This window comes from Chamaea fasciata, unplaced genomic scaffold (assembly GCF_029207755.1).
Source record: "Chamaea fasciata isolate MVZ Bird 193981 ecotype frontalis unplaced genomic scaffold, bChaFas1.0.hap1 SCAF_1, whole genome shotgun sequence".
Lineage (NCBI taxonomy): Eukaryota > Metazoa > Chordata > Aves > Passeriformes > Sylviidae > Chamaea > Chamaea fasciata.
In genome coordinates this window covers 103,027,145-103,044,145 of record NW_027094086.1, presented here as the reverse complement: position 1 = coordinate 103,044,145, position 17,001 = coordinate 103,027,145, and the positions used below count along the sequence as shown (strand labels likewise).

Sequence of the window (17,001 nt, the reverse complement as noted above, 5' to 3'; positions counted from 1 at the left end):
GACACTATGTCAGGCTTCAGATGATGGATGAAGTAGAAATGCAAAAAAAGATGCTAAACAGTAAACATTTTGTTAAAGTCCACTAAAATCTGGAAGATTTTTCAGATATTCACATTCATAGGACAGGTTTTCAATTGATGTATTTCCCATCTGCCTGCATGTTTGTACATTGCAAGAGTCAAAATAAGAAGCATTTGATTATGCTAGTGCTTTTTGATATATTAGTTAATTACAACAAAATCATATATAACAATGATCAGTTTGTGAAAAGCAAATTAATTATTCTCAGCATTATTTTTCAAAGTGCCATCTGTTTCTCATAATGATAAATAATAATGATGAACCTCTGTGTTTAATTTATTTATTTATACTAAATATTTGATTCTGAGGGACAAAATCTAGTAAAATCCTAAAAATATTCTGTCTCCTTGCAGAGATATATATAGTAAACCCATCAGATTTGGCTACATTATGCATATGGTATGTGGCTTTTTCCATCACAGTTACTAACTATTCCAAAAATAATTTTAAAGACTGATTATGGTGGCATGGGACAAGAAATGTAACTCAGCATATTTTCAATGAGAAAACAACTTCTTAATGTTTGCTTTTAGAACATTAAATTTTGATTAAGGTCATTCCTAATTTTAAAAACCCAAACAAACTCAGCACATCTTTTTAATGTCCTTCGACAGCACAAAACATTTTACCAAAGCTGAAATACATAAGGATGGGCTAAACACCCAGAACCCTGTCCCATTTCTAAGTAGGGTGGTGTATCATGCATTATTCCCACAGTAATTTTATTAGTACAACAGAATTTGAAGTCATCCATTCATTGAGCCATAAGGAATAAAATTGTCAGATCTCTGAGGTGTAGATTTTTTTTTCCTTGCCTCAAAACAAAGGAGAAAGGAAATGAAGTAAAGACTGAACAGATTCTTATAAACCTTCTGCAGAGCTACAACTCTTCCACACCTTGTATTTCAGGAGCTTGTATGACAAAGTAAGGTATCAAGGGATCCTGCTTGCTTTGATATTGATTTTAAATTAAGTAGGGTGCACATTGTAAGGACTGTGTGATTGTGCATGCCTGGGTGCCCTCATGGAGATGTAACTCTTGGAGGGCTTGAACAGATTGAGAATGAGAAAAAACTACAGAGTTTTCTTTTAACATAAGAACATTTTTATCCATAGAAACCAAGATATTTATTCTAGCAATTTTTTGTCTTGTATAATGTCCTCAACGGCCCTTGCAGGCTTGACAGTTTAGTGCCAGTGACATCTTTTCAAGTGTCCTAAAATACTGCTCCCCCTCCCTTTAGGAGTGGGACAGGTGAGAGTCCTAACACATGAGAATGAATGACATGTGGTATTTCCTTGTAACCTGCCAGTCAGTCTCAAGAGCATAGGTAGCAGAACTCTGCTAGATTTCAGCTACTAGTCATCTACCCCGGGAAGTGTCAACCTTTTAAAATGTTCTATTTGCAGAATTCCTGGCACAAAAAAACCTGTATTAGTTTAATGAATCTGTAACACTCTAAATAAAAAGACACGATATTTTGAACTCCTGTTTAATCTGAAATGAATAACAGCTTCTATTTTTGCTGCTTGGCCACAGGAACATTCATAAGATACGACCTGTCAGAGCATGTACATCTTTTTCTACTGAATAGCACTAATTTACATGTGGAAAAAAATATATATGCTATATTCCTTCTTGAAGTAGTAGTACTTCCAGCTCCAAATTAACTTCCATAATAAAAATAATTAGATTGTAAAGAGAATGGAACTGCAGACCTTAGTCAAATTTTATAACCCCAACCAGCTCTCTTCAATGCAAAAACTTCAAATACTGTGAAATAACGTTTTTAAGTTGACAGGCTAAATCTCAAAGGATCAAATGATAGCAAGTAAGGTTCTGGAGAAGGGCTTTTTGATCCCTGTTGTCACTCCCCCTCACCTGCCTGTTACATTAAATGAATATGGAATGAACTGAAAATAGAACTTCCAGAGGCAGGCAGTGAGTCCTGACAGTGCTGACAAGCACCAGACAGGCATCATTGACACGGTGTGAGCTGCTGTGAATACTCGGAGGAAAGGACTTTGCACATTCTTGGACCTTTTGCTGCTGTGCTTAGATAATCTGAAGAGTAACTTTCAGATAACTGGGTTCTTTTAAAAAAAGCTGTATTGCAGAGCCATACTCAGAAGCAGATTCAAATTCTCATTGGATTTAATTTGGCCAGAGATTTTGACTGATTTTGACTTCAGGACTGGAAGTGTCAGCATCATTGCCTTTCTGGGCTCTTAATTGCAATGCACAAATTTCTACTGTTTCCAGTGTGAACTGAGGATACATGGCAACTATTAAAGATCTCAACAACTCAAAACAACATAATACAAATTTTCCTATGAGTCTGTACTGGTTTTGAGCGGAGATGAGATGTTATTTCTGGCTTCTGTATGCTACGTGTATGAACCATTACATACAATGGTCAAAAAATTGATTTACTGCAACGTTTCATACCCCATTGCTAATTCAGGATTTCAGTGCAATCAGAACTTTAAGTCAATAAATTTTCATGTTTGCTTATGATTATGGATATTTAAATTCCTGGTTAAACTTAACACATGACAAAACCAGAGCTGCGTTGCAAGTTTTGATCCAAACTAAACCTGAGCTAATGAATATGATGCTTTTTTTCTGCTCAGTTCTGTTGTAGTGATGTCAATGACACACAGAAAATTAGGAATATTATTTAAGAATACAATTTCTGTTAAATTATGAATAATGCAAGTGCATGTTCTTTAATTTTACACCTACTACAGTTTGCTCATCACTTTTATGACAATGTGTATCCATTTTTTATAAATTAAAATGGATTTCACAGAAATTATTAAAATTATTAAGAAATAATTCTACTTTGCAACACTTGGGTGACATAACTGAACATATAAATGCCTTTTCCAGAGATAATTAAAATGAAAGGAAATTTTCCTCTTGTGCATGTGAAGTATGATACAAGAAAGAGCTATTTAAGGTACTATTAATATAAAAGCAACATCAGTACTGAATGCTATTCTGTTTATCATTTAAAAGAGATTTCCAAAATATTACAAAATTATTTCAAGCTTTTAAAAATTGTCTTCCATCAGTATTTGATGAGGGTATATCCTTATGTTTTATAAAAGTTCTGTAGAAATTGAATTTACTTTTTAGGAAAAAACTACAGAGCTATTAGTTTAATATAACTATTGTTTGAAAACCAAAAAATAAAAAGGGGGGGAAAAGAGAAAAAATCCACTACTATTGAGCCTTTAGTTAGAACTGTATAATTCCTTTTCCCACTTGTACCTTTGTATTCAATGTTGATGCTGAAATTTTTCTGAGGAAAAAATTTAGGTCTACCATATCGGACTTTAGACTATTTCCATAAAAATAACACATACTAAATAAGCTAAAAATAGTTAAGCTATTTTCTTCACTTGTTTTTACATGGCAAATGCCTGTACATTAGCAAAGCTTATTTCCTCTGCATATTTGTCAATGGGAATTTAACACCATATGGGAGGAAACTTCTAAGGAAGATGTAGTAACTGAGGAATAAAGTAGTACATCTGTGTAAACAAACCAAAGCAGAATAAAAGATTCCATAAAGAATCGGTAAAATCAGGAAGTAGTAAACTAGCATATTGCCTTCTAGCTACTTGCAGAGCTACCAATATAAGATATAAAACAATTATAAAATATATATATATATACCTAAAAAAAGCATGTTTGCCAAAAATCTTTATCAAACATTAACTCAAGCCCTCTCCCAACCTCTATCTGCCTCAGTCTACAGTTATATGATACGCCTAACATCTCTTTCCTTGGTACAACACTTTTCTGCTCAGTCTTACAAATAAGGACGGCCAGCAGCACAAAGTAAGACATGAAAATCCTGGTAAAAAAAATTCTGTTTGGAAAAATCCAAATTTTTTCACAGACCTGCTGCATTCCCCTATCATATGACTGTTCAATGGCTCACCACTTACAAAAATCCTGGTTACATTGCCTCTGATTCATGATTACAGGAATGGTAAGGAGACTGAAAATGCCTGATGAAGCCTTCAAAAAATGTAATGGACACTCAGTCTTTCTGCCAAAAAGAAATTTAAGATGTATCCCACTGCAGAGAACCTGGAGCAACAGGTGAGAGCCGTGTCTGCTTAGGATGATGTATGTAGATTTTTCTTGTTGGATGATCATATTTCAGTTATTTACTGCTTCTGTAGGGGCTTGTTTGTATTATTTAAAAGCACAAAACCTTGTTCTAATTATGATACAGCCCTGTGCAAACTAATAACCTGTAAAACTGATAAGAGATTCCTGACATGGGGAAGAAATAACACTTAAAATGCTAAACCAGCTGAATGGTACATGGAACAGGCCAGACTATAATGCTTCTAGTAACATAATAATTTATTATGAGTAGCAAAATTAGCTAATAGTATTAACATAATGTTATTAAAATCCTTACTTGCAGTAAGAAATGGAGCTTTAAAATGCCAGACTTATGAAGATAAAAAAAAGCTTCCCAAAGATAACAGCCTGCTGCAGGAAATATTATATTAAAAGAAAGATGAAACAAAAATCACATCCATAACAGCATTTTCCTGCAAACAGAATCAGAAAAGAACACTTCATACTGTACCACTCAAAGTTAGAAAGAAAAAACAAAAAGGTAGAAAACATAAATGCATTCTTAGTGCTCCGAGTTCAACAGAAATGCAACTCAGGGTCATCCTGCCAAAGAAAAAATGAAATGTTTTAGTAATTTCTTTGGGTTTTTTGTTTTGTTTGCTTGATTTACAGGGGGCTGTCAATAAAACATCATCTCTCTCTCTCTCTCTCTCTCTCAGTGTGTATACATATATATATATACATATATATATATATATATATACATATACATATATAAGTTTCACAGGCACCTGGGAAGGTACAGAAGGCAAAGGTGTGTTGTGCTCAGTTCTGTGCCTTTGGAAGGTGCTTTAGAAGATGAATATCATTCCCCTGGGACCTGATATTCTTGCTTAGCATACAGCAAATCTTTATCACACAGCAAATTTGATAAACCATCACTTGTTTCCAATGATATAGCAACCAGCCTAAGCCTCCCAAAGATTCCTCTGCATCACATTATTCTTTCACAGATTCAGTACAGTCAAGAGTACTAGCCCTGTGTTGCAAAATCCAGAACCAAGAGACATGGCATGAGCTATTACTGTTTTCACAGGTAATTTTCTAAGTACTAACACCAGAATTAAGAATGTTAATTTCTCCTGCTAGAAATCTCCTGTCAGTGCTCTGGGAAAGTTGATTCCATTTGGCAGTTTGTTTTAATGTATGTGCTAATATGCAGAAAATGAGCTGTTACAAAAGCTACAAAAGGTCAAACAATGAATCCCTTATACTTAAAGGCATGCAATATATTGTTCCACTATTTTAAATCTGCAAAATGAGAGCAAAGTTATTTTTGTATTTTGAAATAATGAATCCCTCATATTCATTGTAGATTCATAGATTTCTTGGAAAAGACATAGGGGAAGTCATGACTCTAAACATGTTTTTCTTTAGTAAGGAAATACCCTGTGAATGATATGTGTAGAACTTTGTTTTTCTTCTTAGTGAAACTGTGTGTGTGTGGACACTGGTTACTGCTAAAATAAACTATGTATTTTACAGTGGTTGCCTCACAGTAAGAGAATTGAGATTTTTTTTCTCCGTATCAAATATATAAACTTAATGAGTAAGACAATATCATCTTCCATTCAGCTTACAGAAACCAAACTACTTTTGTTGCTCCGTTTCACCTCAGTGCTCATGTGATGCTGCTTCAGCAACATTTGGAAATAAAAACAAACAATGTGCAAAAATGCCTGAAGGGATGCACCATCTTTTACAAGAACAGAGTAAAGGCAGAGCTAGCACCCTACAACTAGAAAATGTTTTTCTCTCCAAGTCAATTTTTGCAGCAGAGTTACCGCTCCCATAAAAAAAAAAAAAAAAAAAAAAAAAAAGACAATACAGACTATGCCTGATGCCATTTCAGGAAACTATTTTGATAGGAATTGCTTTTAGTTCTGTCAATGTCAGTAGGAAATGCCAAAGTGCCAAAATACACATCACAGTTGTGCATGACTGTGCTAACAAAAAAAAACCAGTAAGGGCCAAGCTGACTTACAAGAGCTGCATTTCTTGTGTAAAAAACCTGAATTAATCCTTTGGGCTAGACGCCATTCTGTGTCATTGAAGCAAGCCTGGAGGTCAGCAGAAGAAACATGAATTTACAATAGCATGACTAAAAACAGAATCTTTCCTGTAGCAGTTAAGTTTTATGCAGCATAAAATATGTATGAATGCTTGACAACTTTTCCTTTCATTATATACAAAAGTGACTTTTCTTCTCTCTAAAATAACACTGTCAAACCAAGAGGGACTGCCAGAAACCTGTCACAGATAATAATCTATTTTCCAGGTTCCTGAATAGCAATGAAAAAGAAGATATTGAGTGTCAGCTCCCAGCACATAAATTAAAGTTCCATGCCTGTAATTAGGTCATGTTTCCCCCTGAAAAAGGATTGTGCTTAATATAACAATGAATTTTAATTATTTTCTTGTAAGTAATAGGCTAGAGATGCTGTGGAACACCTACTTGAGGATTAGTGATAAATAAGATTAAAAATTAAAAATTACAAAATCTCAAATTACTTGCAAGGGCATTTCCTCTAGAAAGACTATAATTCCTGGTTTTACTTAAAGTGCAAATGCTGCAAATGCTGACTTTAAAAGTAAAGAAAATTCTCCTTTCTTTCCCTTGCATTTGGATAAGACGAAAAGGTGAAAAGAGCACTAGCTGGTTTAATTTTCATAGGTGATAGCTTCATATCACAGTGTTCTGCATACTGCTTGAAGATTCTGTGCCATTTCTTTGGAGCACTGTTACATAGTATATGTTCAAGACCTTTGATCTCCCAATCTGTCTCTAAACGTTTTTCTAAATTTACAGAAACTGAATTTCCTGTGTTCTAACTGGAGACTGAGATGCCAGTATTTTTCCTTCTCCCCTCTCTTTTTTTTTTATTTTTTTAAACCATAGAAATTACTTTTTTGCACCAGCAAGGTTTTATGCCCACCAAAGATTTTTCTAAAACAACAAACATTGAGTAAATGAGGTGATGGCAGACCATTTTTCCAAGTCTGAGAACTTTCCCTTTGTTTCTACAACCATAAGCCACCTCCTATTCTTCACCCTCTCTGTTGTAGTTTCTTACTTCTGAAACAAGGCAGGATGTGTCTCTACTATCTTTGGTAGAGGAATGATCCATTTCTGACCCCACCACAGAGCTTGTGGAGGTGTCTCTGGAGCAGCACCCTTGCCCTGGGGCTTCACCCTGTTGATCCAGAGGCCCATACTCTGTAAGCCCCGCGCAACATTGACAGCTCCCGCCTGTCATATCATTAGCATTACATGGCCACAGCTACAGCAGCCTTGTCACAACACCTTGGCTCTCCCCCTGACCCTGCGTGTCCTTCTTTGGGTCACAGACACTTTGGGAATAATATGATCCTAAAAATGGGCATCTCTTTGTAAAGTGGTGAATATTAATAAGCTTACCTCATAAGCTGTGATTTTTTGCACTTTTAAAGTGGTGACAAACAGCATATGTTGTGTGTGCAGAAGGAGGAGGGGCAGGAAGGGTGGAAGGAAGGAGCACAAGAATCTGTAAGAGGACAAACTCTTGCAGAGATGTGTTGGAGGACAATCTAGGCTGGCAGGGTAGGAACTGTTTTGTCCATACCGTCTATTGTAGTGGACTCCAGAATAGTCCAATTACTGAACTATTCCTGGATATTAGTGCTGACTGGGGAGAAACTATTGATCTTGTTGGAAGATGATATCCTAGAAATGACAGAGCCTGTGTCCAATGGGGCCAGTTATACCAACAGGACCTTGAGATGAAACAAGGAGCACCCTGGGTCTCCTGAATCCAATCAAATGGTTTTACTTTTTTACCAAAAAAGTGTGAACTTCCTGCTTGTTGTAGTGGGCAAATGAACTGAGTAAACTCTCTGACTGACACATGGCTATGTGCACAATGGTACATTTATATATGTACAGTGACTGTAATTTATACTATCAATTAAAAAGTGACTGCATTCCTTTTACCTTCTGCTACTGCACTTCGCCATTTACAGAAAATCATAACAACCAAACTAAATAGGCAGTAGTAAGATATCTTTAAGTTATTAGAAATGGTTAATCATGTGCCGGATTATCACAAGATGTGCTTAGTCAACTACTTCTCCCTCCAATAGAAGCAAAGTAAAAAACATTCTTCAAATAGATTTCGTACTTTTTCTCACTAGTTTGCAGTAAAAATTAAATCTGCTACAAGTAAACAAAAAAGCTAAGACAGCACGAAGTCCAATCACATTTTTCCAGTAATACTAACACCTACAGAAAAGTTTACAGGAACCACTACATCCTGTCACTAACAGCAGTCCATGATTTTCCACAATTAGGAAATTTAAATGGTGCTGGAAGTTATTTGTGCCATTGCTGAAAGGCCTGGCTGACCTTATTGTATGGTTGCCATCATACTGCCATTTTTGAAAAACCTTGGTAAGCATAGGCGTGGGAATCCTGGAAATAGGCTTTTTCCAAGAACCACCTGTATGAAGGAAGAGGCAGAGATGGCAAACTAGCATATTGGGCGAAAGAATATAATATTTTGGATATGCAGTCTTTCTGATATTAGAAAACATTCCTTTCCTTTCCCGTTATATTATATGAATACTTTGTGGTGTCTTGGGAATATTGTTGTTGGGTTGTGCATAAACACAACAAATACAGCTATAGCTCCACTCTCTATTGTATCCTTTTGTTATTTCTTTATCATAATCTAAAAGGAAAGTAATAATGAAAAAACCCCTCCCACATATTCACTTCAATCAGTACATGTAAATCCTGGAAAACTTTAAAATGTAAAATGTAAACTTAAGTATGTTTTATAATGTCTGTTTCAACAATACCATCTTTCCAATCCAAGAGGTAATGCTGGTTTTAAATAAGCTTCTTTGGCTTGATAAACCAGTTTTTAGAGACAGGTCTCTTCATGCTCTTTTGCATTCAATGAAAATATGCAAATGGAGAATTCAACAAAGAAAAAAATCTATGTTCTTAAGGTAACTGCCAAATATTGGGAACCTCTGTAGCATTCAGAGCTAAGGGGCATATCTTCCACTCATCAAAGCCAAAACCAAAGATTTCAGACTTGACTAGAACCAGACTAGCACTAGCAATAACTGATGCAGGTGTAGTAAGAAAAAGCAACATGAAAAGCAACAAAAATTGACTCCACTTCCTGTTGAACTTACTGAATTAAAAAAAGAATTAGAAGGGAATTAAAAAAGGAATTAGAAGCTATTTCCAGATAGTTCTGTCCATATCTACTCACATAAATTGCGCTCCTTCCAGCAGCAAGTTAGGATTATCATTTAACCACTGACTATTTCAGGGTTTTTGTCCTGAAGGAAATTCAGTGCAACATAGTGAGTGTTCAAACAGTAGTTGTAAAAAACCTTATCTCATCTTTCATGCTAAAATAGGGATCAGCAAAGGTCTCATCTAACTCTGTTCAACAGCCCAGAGGAAATGAGACAAAATCAAGTAAACTGAACATCAGCCTCCTGTATAAATTGAGAAAACTTATCATGGACAACACCCTAGTTTATTGATTCTTGAGTTCTTCTGTGTCAGTGCAACCAATAAAGATTTCCATTGTTCTCAGGGAAATAGCGGAAAAAGGTACCATCTATGCTTTAGAATGCACAGCTTGTGCTTTTTAGGGAACTCTTCAGTGAAAATCAGTGACTGATGAAGCAGAGCTCACAAACCCCTGAACTAAACTCTCAGGTTTCTTAGACAAAGAAAGCCTGCAATCAGGAACTCTATTTCTTGATCTGATTGGTTTGAGTCTACTATACCAAGATGTTAAACCAGACTACAGGGAAAATGTGTCATAAAAACAATTATAACTACTACAAGTATTTCTGTGTTTCAGTTCTGTGAAATTCAAACTCACAAATGCCTATTCACGTAGCTGCATTCACTGCTTAAGGTCAACAGTCAAAAATTCACAGAGAGAAACAGAGGGACAAACCTGGATATCTGTGAACATTCTAAGTTTTAATATTCAGACTTGTCTGATGCTAAGTCATCATTCTGTCTTTCATGGACAGAATTTCTGTCTCTCCTCTCAGTGCTGCTGACAAGTGCCTCAGGGGTATTTGCTTCCACTTACTAACATTCTGTGTATAACCTAACACCAGTAATATGAGAAACACCTGGTGGGAAATGTTATCTTCCCACCAGAAATGCACTCGTGCACTGTGTATACACATTCCCTATACACACTGAAGCCTTTATTTAACCACCAAGGCAAAAATACTTCTTGATTCCCACATAAAGTGCCCCAGGGAATTGTCACTTGAAGAGTACCACTTTAGATCTGTCAGACGGAGACATTTTATTACCTGAAGGATGCTATCTTAACCCAAGGTCTAAAATATAAATGAACCGCAATTCAGATGACTTGAGATCTAGCAGCAAGACAGAAGGGTGGAAAGCTTCCCAGGGATTCCACAGGGAGAAGGCTGATGTATTAAATACAGATAAATATGACAAAAAGATACTCATATCCCAAGTTTTAATAAGTTTATACTTGACAGAAGGAACTGAAGTCTTGAACAGCAGCTAATACAAGATGTTAACTAATAGAGTTGGAGGAGGAAAAAAGAAGCTTCAAGCAGATGAATTCAAGTTAAAGGCAGGAAATTTTGGACACTGAAAATTTCTCTGTTTTTTATGGGCTGAAGGAGATTATGTCCTTTTTGCAATGACTTATCATCTGTACTGTAGGGTAAAATCCAAGGGATCTTCATAGACCATCTAGTATTTAAGTAGAGCAGAAAATGCTTACATATGAAAGGTCAAAATTGCCTATGAAAAAAGGAGTGAGAAAATAAACAGAGGATATATCAAGAGATTATTTTTGAATCTGCCATCATGAAAACCCAGCCTTTTCTCAAGAGGAAGAGATGGTCTATTCTATATTGAAACAGGGATTTGAGGTTTGCTTTTAAAACACATTGTAAAGCCATTAGATGTTTCCTCAGGGGTGCTGTTTTGAAGGTTACCATTGTTTCTTTGAACAAAGCGATATTCTCTGTGTCTTAAAATGTTATCCATTTTTTCCCATGTTGAAAGCTTCAGAAATTTTGGTTTCACTAAGAAGGAATTTGGTTTAAGTTGCCAAAGCAGGTAGATAAAACTAAGTGGAAAAAAAGGAGGCAACTGGGCCACAGGCTTAACCCTGCACTGAACTGCATTTGCACATGGCTTTGGGAAAAAGTTTCATAAAATGTTTTCATAGCCAAGAGACACTTGGGAGTATGACGTTTTCCAGTTGCTGATTTTTCTGTGCTCAAGAAAGAAGACATTATCTTATTGAAGCTTATAAATAAATGCAACTTCATCAACAACTTATTCTAATTGCAAGATAACAAATACTGAGTAGCTTCTTAGTATGCATTCAAACTAAATTACTTTTTAACTGCAGCAGAATATCAGAATCCTTTAATGTGCAAAATTATATTGGACATCTGCTTCCAAAAAGTTCTAAAAGCAAGATCACATCTTTCTTCTGTCCTGTCAGCCTAGCATTACTTCCATCAATCCCTTGTGTAAATCCAACAATTTCTAGAAAGTTTGCCTGAATCTCATAATGGCAAAACCAGAATTCAGTCCAAAACTCTACAGAGCAGTAAAGATAAATCTCTCAACTGTATTTTGAGATTATCACGTATTATTAATCCCTATGCTGGGGCATACACAACTGTACAGATATTAATCAAAGTTTGCAGAGAAAAAGTCAATAGGATGTTTAACTCTTGATTTATACACAGGCATTAAGTATTTCACCTGTGTAATTCTGCACAGTCAGTAGCTTATTTCTTCTAATTAATTCTTTATTTCAGCTCTCAGTGGGCCTGATTTTCCTCTTACTAACAGCAAGTTTATTAATCTAACTCCTATCAATCAAATGCACATTTTAATGAAACTAATGTAAGAAAAAAACAAAAAGTTATTGACTTCGTACAAGAGTTTTGCCAGTCTGTTCACAGATAAGCAGTGCTTACTGGATGCTTTACAGTACGCTGGGCAGGGCAGGGATTATTTTACTGTTTAGAAACCTGTTTTGAAAGTACAATTGGCAAGATGATGAAAAAAAGAAAATAATTTACTCAGGAAAAAAATCAGGCAGTAAGTCTAACTACAAGGGCTAATTATCTTTGTCCTTCTCATATGTAATACAAACTTAAAGTTCATATGCATATCAATGTATAATACTCTGTTACACTCAGCATATTGTTATGGGCATCAGAGTGTACACCTTACTAACACAGTAAAATGTTTATTACTGTTTTTTACAGGCTCTTTATTGCCTCTATCATTTACCTCTCTGAAGGCCAGGACAGGTCATGGACTAGTAATTTGGTCACTGTAAAACAACTTACAGCCAGGTCAATAAAAACCTGAAATTCTGTTTTGCCAGGTCAACACAAAGGTCTGTTGCTTTTTAATTGTGACACAAAAATCGTACCTACTATATAGTACAATATGTATAACCATCCCTGCTTCTATTCAGCCCAGGTAAAATAAATATGAAATGTTCATATATGGATAGATTTAATTATCAGATGTGTAGAGTTGAGGTTGTGGTTTGAAAGTGACTGAAGGCATGAAAGCAGCAGCAAGATAAACAGTATTTGGCATAACTGAAGAAGAAAATAAAATATATTTTGCCAAAACCAGAAGTTATCTATAGAAAATTTTCTTGAAACTGCTGATGCATATATCAACTATATGTGTTTTTTTTTAAAGTAGTAACAACATAATAGAGAGGTAACTAAGACATGAAAGACAGTAGGAATGTCTCATACTAAAGATAATTTTGAACTCCAAACAATGAGTGAAGAAGCTTCAGATACACAAGACCATTTCAATAATTATAACAATATTATTTTTTCTTTTACATATTCCAATGAAGTAGTGGGATGACTTACCCTGCCAGTTAAGATGAAGAAAATTGATCAACAGACTGAGAGAATTTAATGAAGAATTGAATACAGTGTCCAGCAGGTAGGACATGCAGTTTAATAAATGAAGGAACAATTAAGTGCCTTTTTGAAGACCGAAGGATAACATGAAATGAGACTCTAGCAGGGATCTGTTAACACTGTGAAAAAATGATCCCTGACAAAAACTGAACAGACAGCAGGGAGACAAAGAAAGCTGCTAAGAACAGACTACCTGATGGCAGCTCTTCATTTCTCTGATTTTAGATGCAAAGCAATGTCTGCTTCATGATTCCAATGAATCACCTACTATTATCCAAATGTTTTCCCACAGCATGCTATGTAACCTCTCATGATCACTGTATTTACACAAAAGTTAAACATTTTCCATTCCTGCTTTTTATTTGATCATTTTAGGGTATTGTATCCCTTCATTCACTAGTACTCATTTTAGAGTATTCATATCCCTTCATTTCTATGCATAATTATTTCATTTTCACTCTTGCAAAGTGTCATTAAACTATATAAAATTGCAGCTGCCTTTCTCTCCCAAAACAAAATGCTTGCATGAATTACATATGAAAGTTCTGTCAAGTCAACAAGAAAATCTTTTTTCCTACTGTCTGATCCTTCTTAGAGGAATCCCTCATCAAGAAGCACTTCATAAAGCAGTAGTTATGTAAGGAGGTTAGCAGTATCCAGTTACCAGTGAGAAATGTGGGAAGCCAACTGTATTTGAAAAATCGGGAGGCTAGACTCTCCTGTTTATCTGGAATATGTGCCTGCTAAGTTAGAACTGAGTCAGTACACACAACTTCAAGGTATTCAAGGGAAATTGTGACAAATAAAACCAGACAAACCAGAAATCTGTTCCATAAAAATACCTGAATTGCAGAGCTGTGAAGGAACAAGACTCTGCCACCTGCACATCAGCTTACAGCTCTCTCATGCGAGTCCTACCAGTCAGTACAGCTACTGCTTCTATAACCAGCACTACACTGTGACCCAGAATGAAGTACTTATGTCCCCATGTTAACTCAAAAACTGACATTAAAGCTGTCAATGTAATCAAGTTTGTAAATTATGAGAAGTATATAGAATAAAGACTAAGACACTTTAACTTGCTCCTGGAAAAATATTGCTATTACAGGTGACAGGAAGAAATACATCAGATATGGAACCCAAACCAGATTTTGTTATTTGCTGTTTTCCAAAAACATTTGTTCGCTGTTCCCAAAACAATTTTTGAGGTTTTGGGAAACCCAAAACAGCATCGAGGCTGTGGTTTTAATTAGTCTCATATTTTGTGATAACTAGGCTGCATTCCTCCCAGTAGAATCTATCAATAATACCCTATAGAATCATTCATATCCCGCACATGCGGAAGGCTGCACACTTGATTATGTGAAATTCTCCCTTGTCAGCTGTTAAAAAATGCCAGTGAAAAAACTGTGCACCTTTTATCAATAGGACCACAACGGTCAGAAATCTTTCTGCCAAAGGCAGACCATTTTGACTTCTAGAAAACCCAGTAGGTTTATATCATGACATCTGTTAATTCCCTGCAGAAGAAGGGAAAAGAAATTTGCTGTGATATTTACTGTAGAACACCAGCATTTTTCCTTCAGCCTTACCTGACAGATGCCATATTTTCCTTTTCTGTGTTCACACACACAATTAATTTTACAGGCACTGAAATGCCTGTTGCAACAAAATAACAATGAAATGTTGAAATAAATCTAAGTTTTTGCAGGATAGCTATGCAGATCTAAAAAATCCATAGAAATAATTATGGTATGAATAGATTTATTTTTTTTTATGAGAGATTCTCCAATTATTGGAAAATATTAGGAGCAGCTTAATTATTAGACTACACCTAAAAAGGAAGTACACTCTCAATTTGAAAACAAATATTTTTTGCAGAGAAAACTGCTAGACAGAAGGAAGGAACAAAAAGGAAATGCTGCCTCATAGATAAAAGGTGATTTCGGACAGAATTAGATAATTTTTATCTTTTATTTTTACCTAACAACTGTTTCAACATTCTTGTAACTCTTACTCAATGAAACAGTAAAGGATTTAGTATCGTTGCAATGTATTTTCAAGTTTGTAAAACGTTTTTCCAGTCTTTAGGCACATAATGATTTTAAACAACACCAACCAAAATGACACCAAATTAAAAAAACCCAAAACACACTTACCCGATGAGATGTCTATCCGGTTCCTCTTCACTTGGGTGACGTTGATATGGACACTGACTTTGCCCTCATTTATGTCAATCTCAACATTCCCCAGGTCATCTGCAAAGTTGCTGAAGAGAAGAAGTCCATTTGGGTTCCAGGTCCGGAAGAAGAAACTGACTGAAAACAGATCCTGGCTTGGACGACCAGGAACCTCAAGGTAACTGGTGGCATTGAAAAAGACAGGCACTGTATGTGGCTCCACACAAGAAAAACTTAAATTTCCCTAAGTAAAACACACACACACACACAAGATAAAGAAGAAAAAAAAAAAAAGAAAAAAAATGGTAAGATTCTACTAAATTCATAGCTACCTCTAGAAAAGTATTCTAGATTTCATTCAACCTAGTCTACTCTGATCAATATACACTGCATGTAAAGATGTGCTACTAATGTTATCATTATTGTTACTTTTAAATTTTTGGGGTTTTTTTTTAGAAAAACAGATTTTTCTGTTTCTTTTCTACCAGTGGCCCCATTATATTTTTTACTGTACACACACAAAATAGCATGCAGTTGACCCTGAAGAGTTGTAGTCTAAGAACAAACTTAGATGAAATCATTAATATTCCTGGTTAAAAGGCAAAGAAATTAATCACAGATAAACTTGTCTGTAGTCCCCATAGAAACCTATAACAGAACAGTATAAAAAATGATTGCGGATTTCCAAATACCCTGATATTCATGTGTCAATCAATACAACACACGATGATCCAAAATAATGATGTATAATACCTGAACATTCAGACTCTTTCAGGCTGTTTTCAACTGAATGATACTACACATGCTAATATTTCAATTCATGAAGGAGAAGGATTTGGACTAGTTGATCATGAACACCTTATAGATTTGTGTAGTAGATAATTTTGTCTGTAAGAGAGACTGCAGTTTCTACGCTGTAAAATATTATTCTTCAGGAAATTGGCAAAAGATCCAGTCAACTTTATTGATCTACAAGGCTTTAAAATGGATATGTAAACAAGACTAGAATTAGGGACATGAATTTTTCTCTCTGATTGTCATGTCATCTTTCACAATGAAAGACCAAATTGGTAGGCTACTACCATTTGGTAATATTGGTAGGGTATTACCATTTTTTTTTTTTTAACTTAGAAATCATACTTTGTAGTAATCTATGTCCAGAATTAACTTACTGCTGCATGAATGCAAATATAACAGGAAAATTTCCTCTGCTGAAAAATTCCTGTAATATGTGGCAAAGTGGATCCTGTCTTAGGATTGGGCTTTCTTATGCACAATTGCAGGTGGAAATTATGTGGCAATTTTAGTTCTACTTGGGAAGAAAGAATTTTATCTGATGCAGTACTGAAATTATTACTAAAATCAAGATAGCAATTCCTCTGATATTTATTTGTACATAAAAAATATTAAGGCTAGAACAACATTTTTGGAGGTATATTGATGTTTAGAGATGTGGTCCACCTAAGCAGTGTTTCGAACTCCAGTAGAAGTCAGTCATCATCTGTATTGCATAATTATTTTTAAATTCCATATTGCTGACTTCCTTATTTAAGCTTTTATGTCACATTTCTGTACTCCTAGTGTATA

General features: G+C 35.3%; 1 protein-coding gene across 1 annotated transcript in view; it reads right to left on the bottom strand.

The window, feature by feature from the left end:
• The window catches only part of CNTNAP2 (contactin associated protein 2), a 765,857-nt gene that overhangs the window by 513,214 nt on the left and 235,642 nt on the right, over positions 1-17,001 (bottom strand). Inside the window, exon 9 of the mRNA XM_066189178.1 lies at positions 15,394-15,658. Coding sequence (XP_066045275.1) covers positions 15,394-15,658 — 265 coding nt within the window. The remainder of the gene's footprint in view (positions 1-15,393; positions 15,659-17,001) is intronic.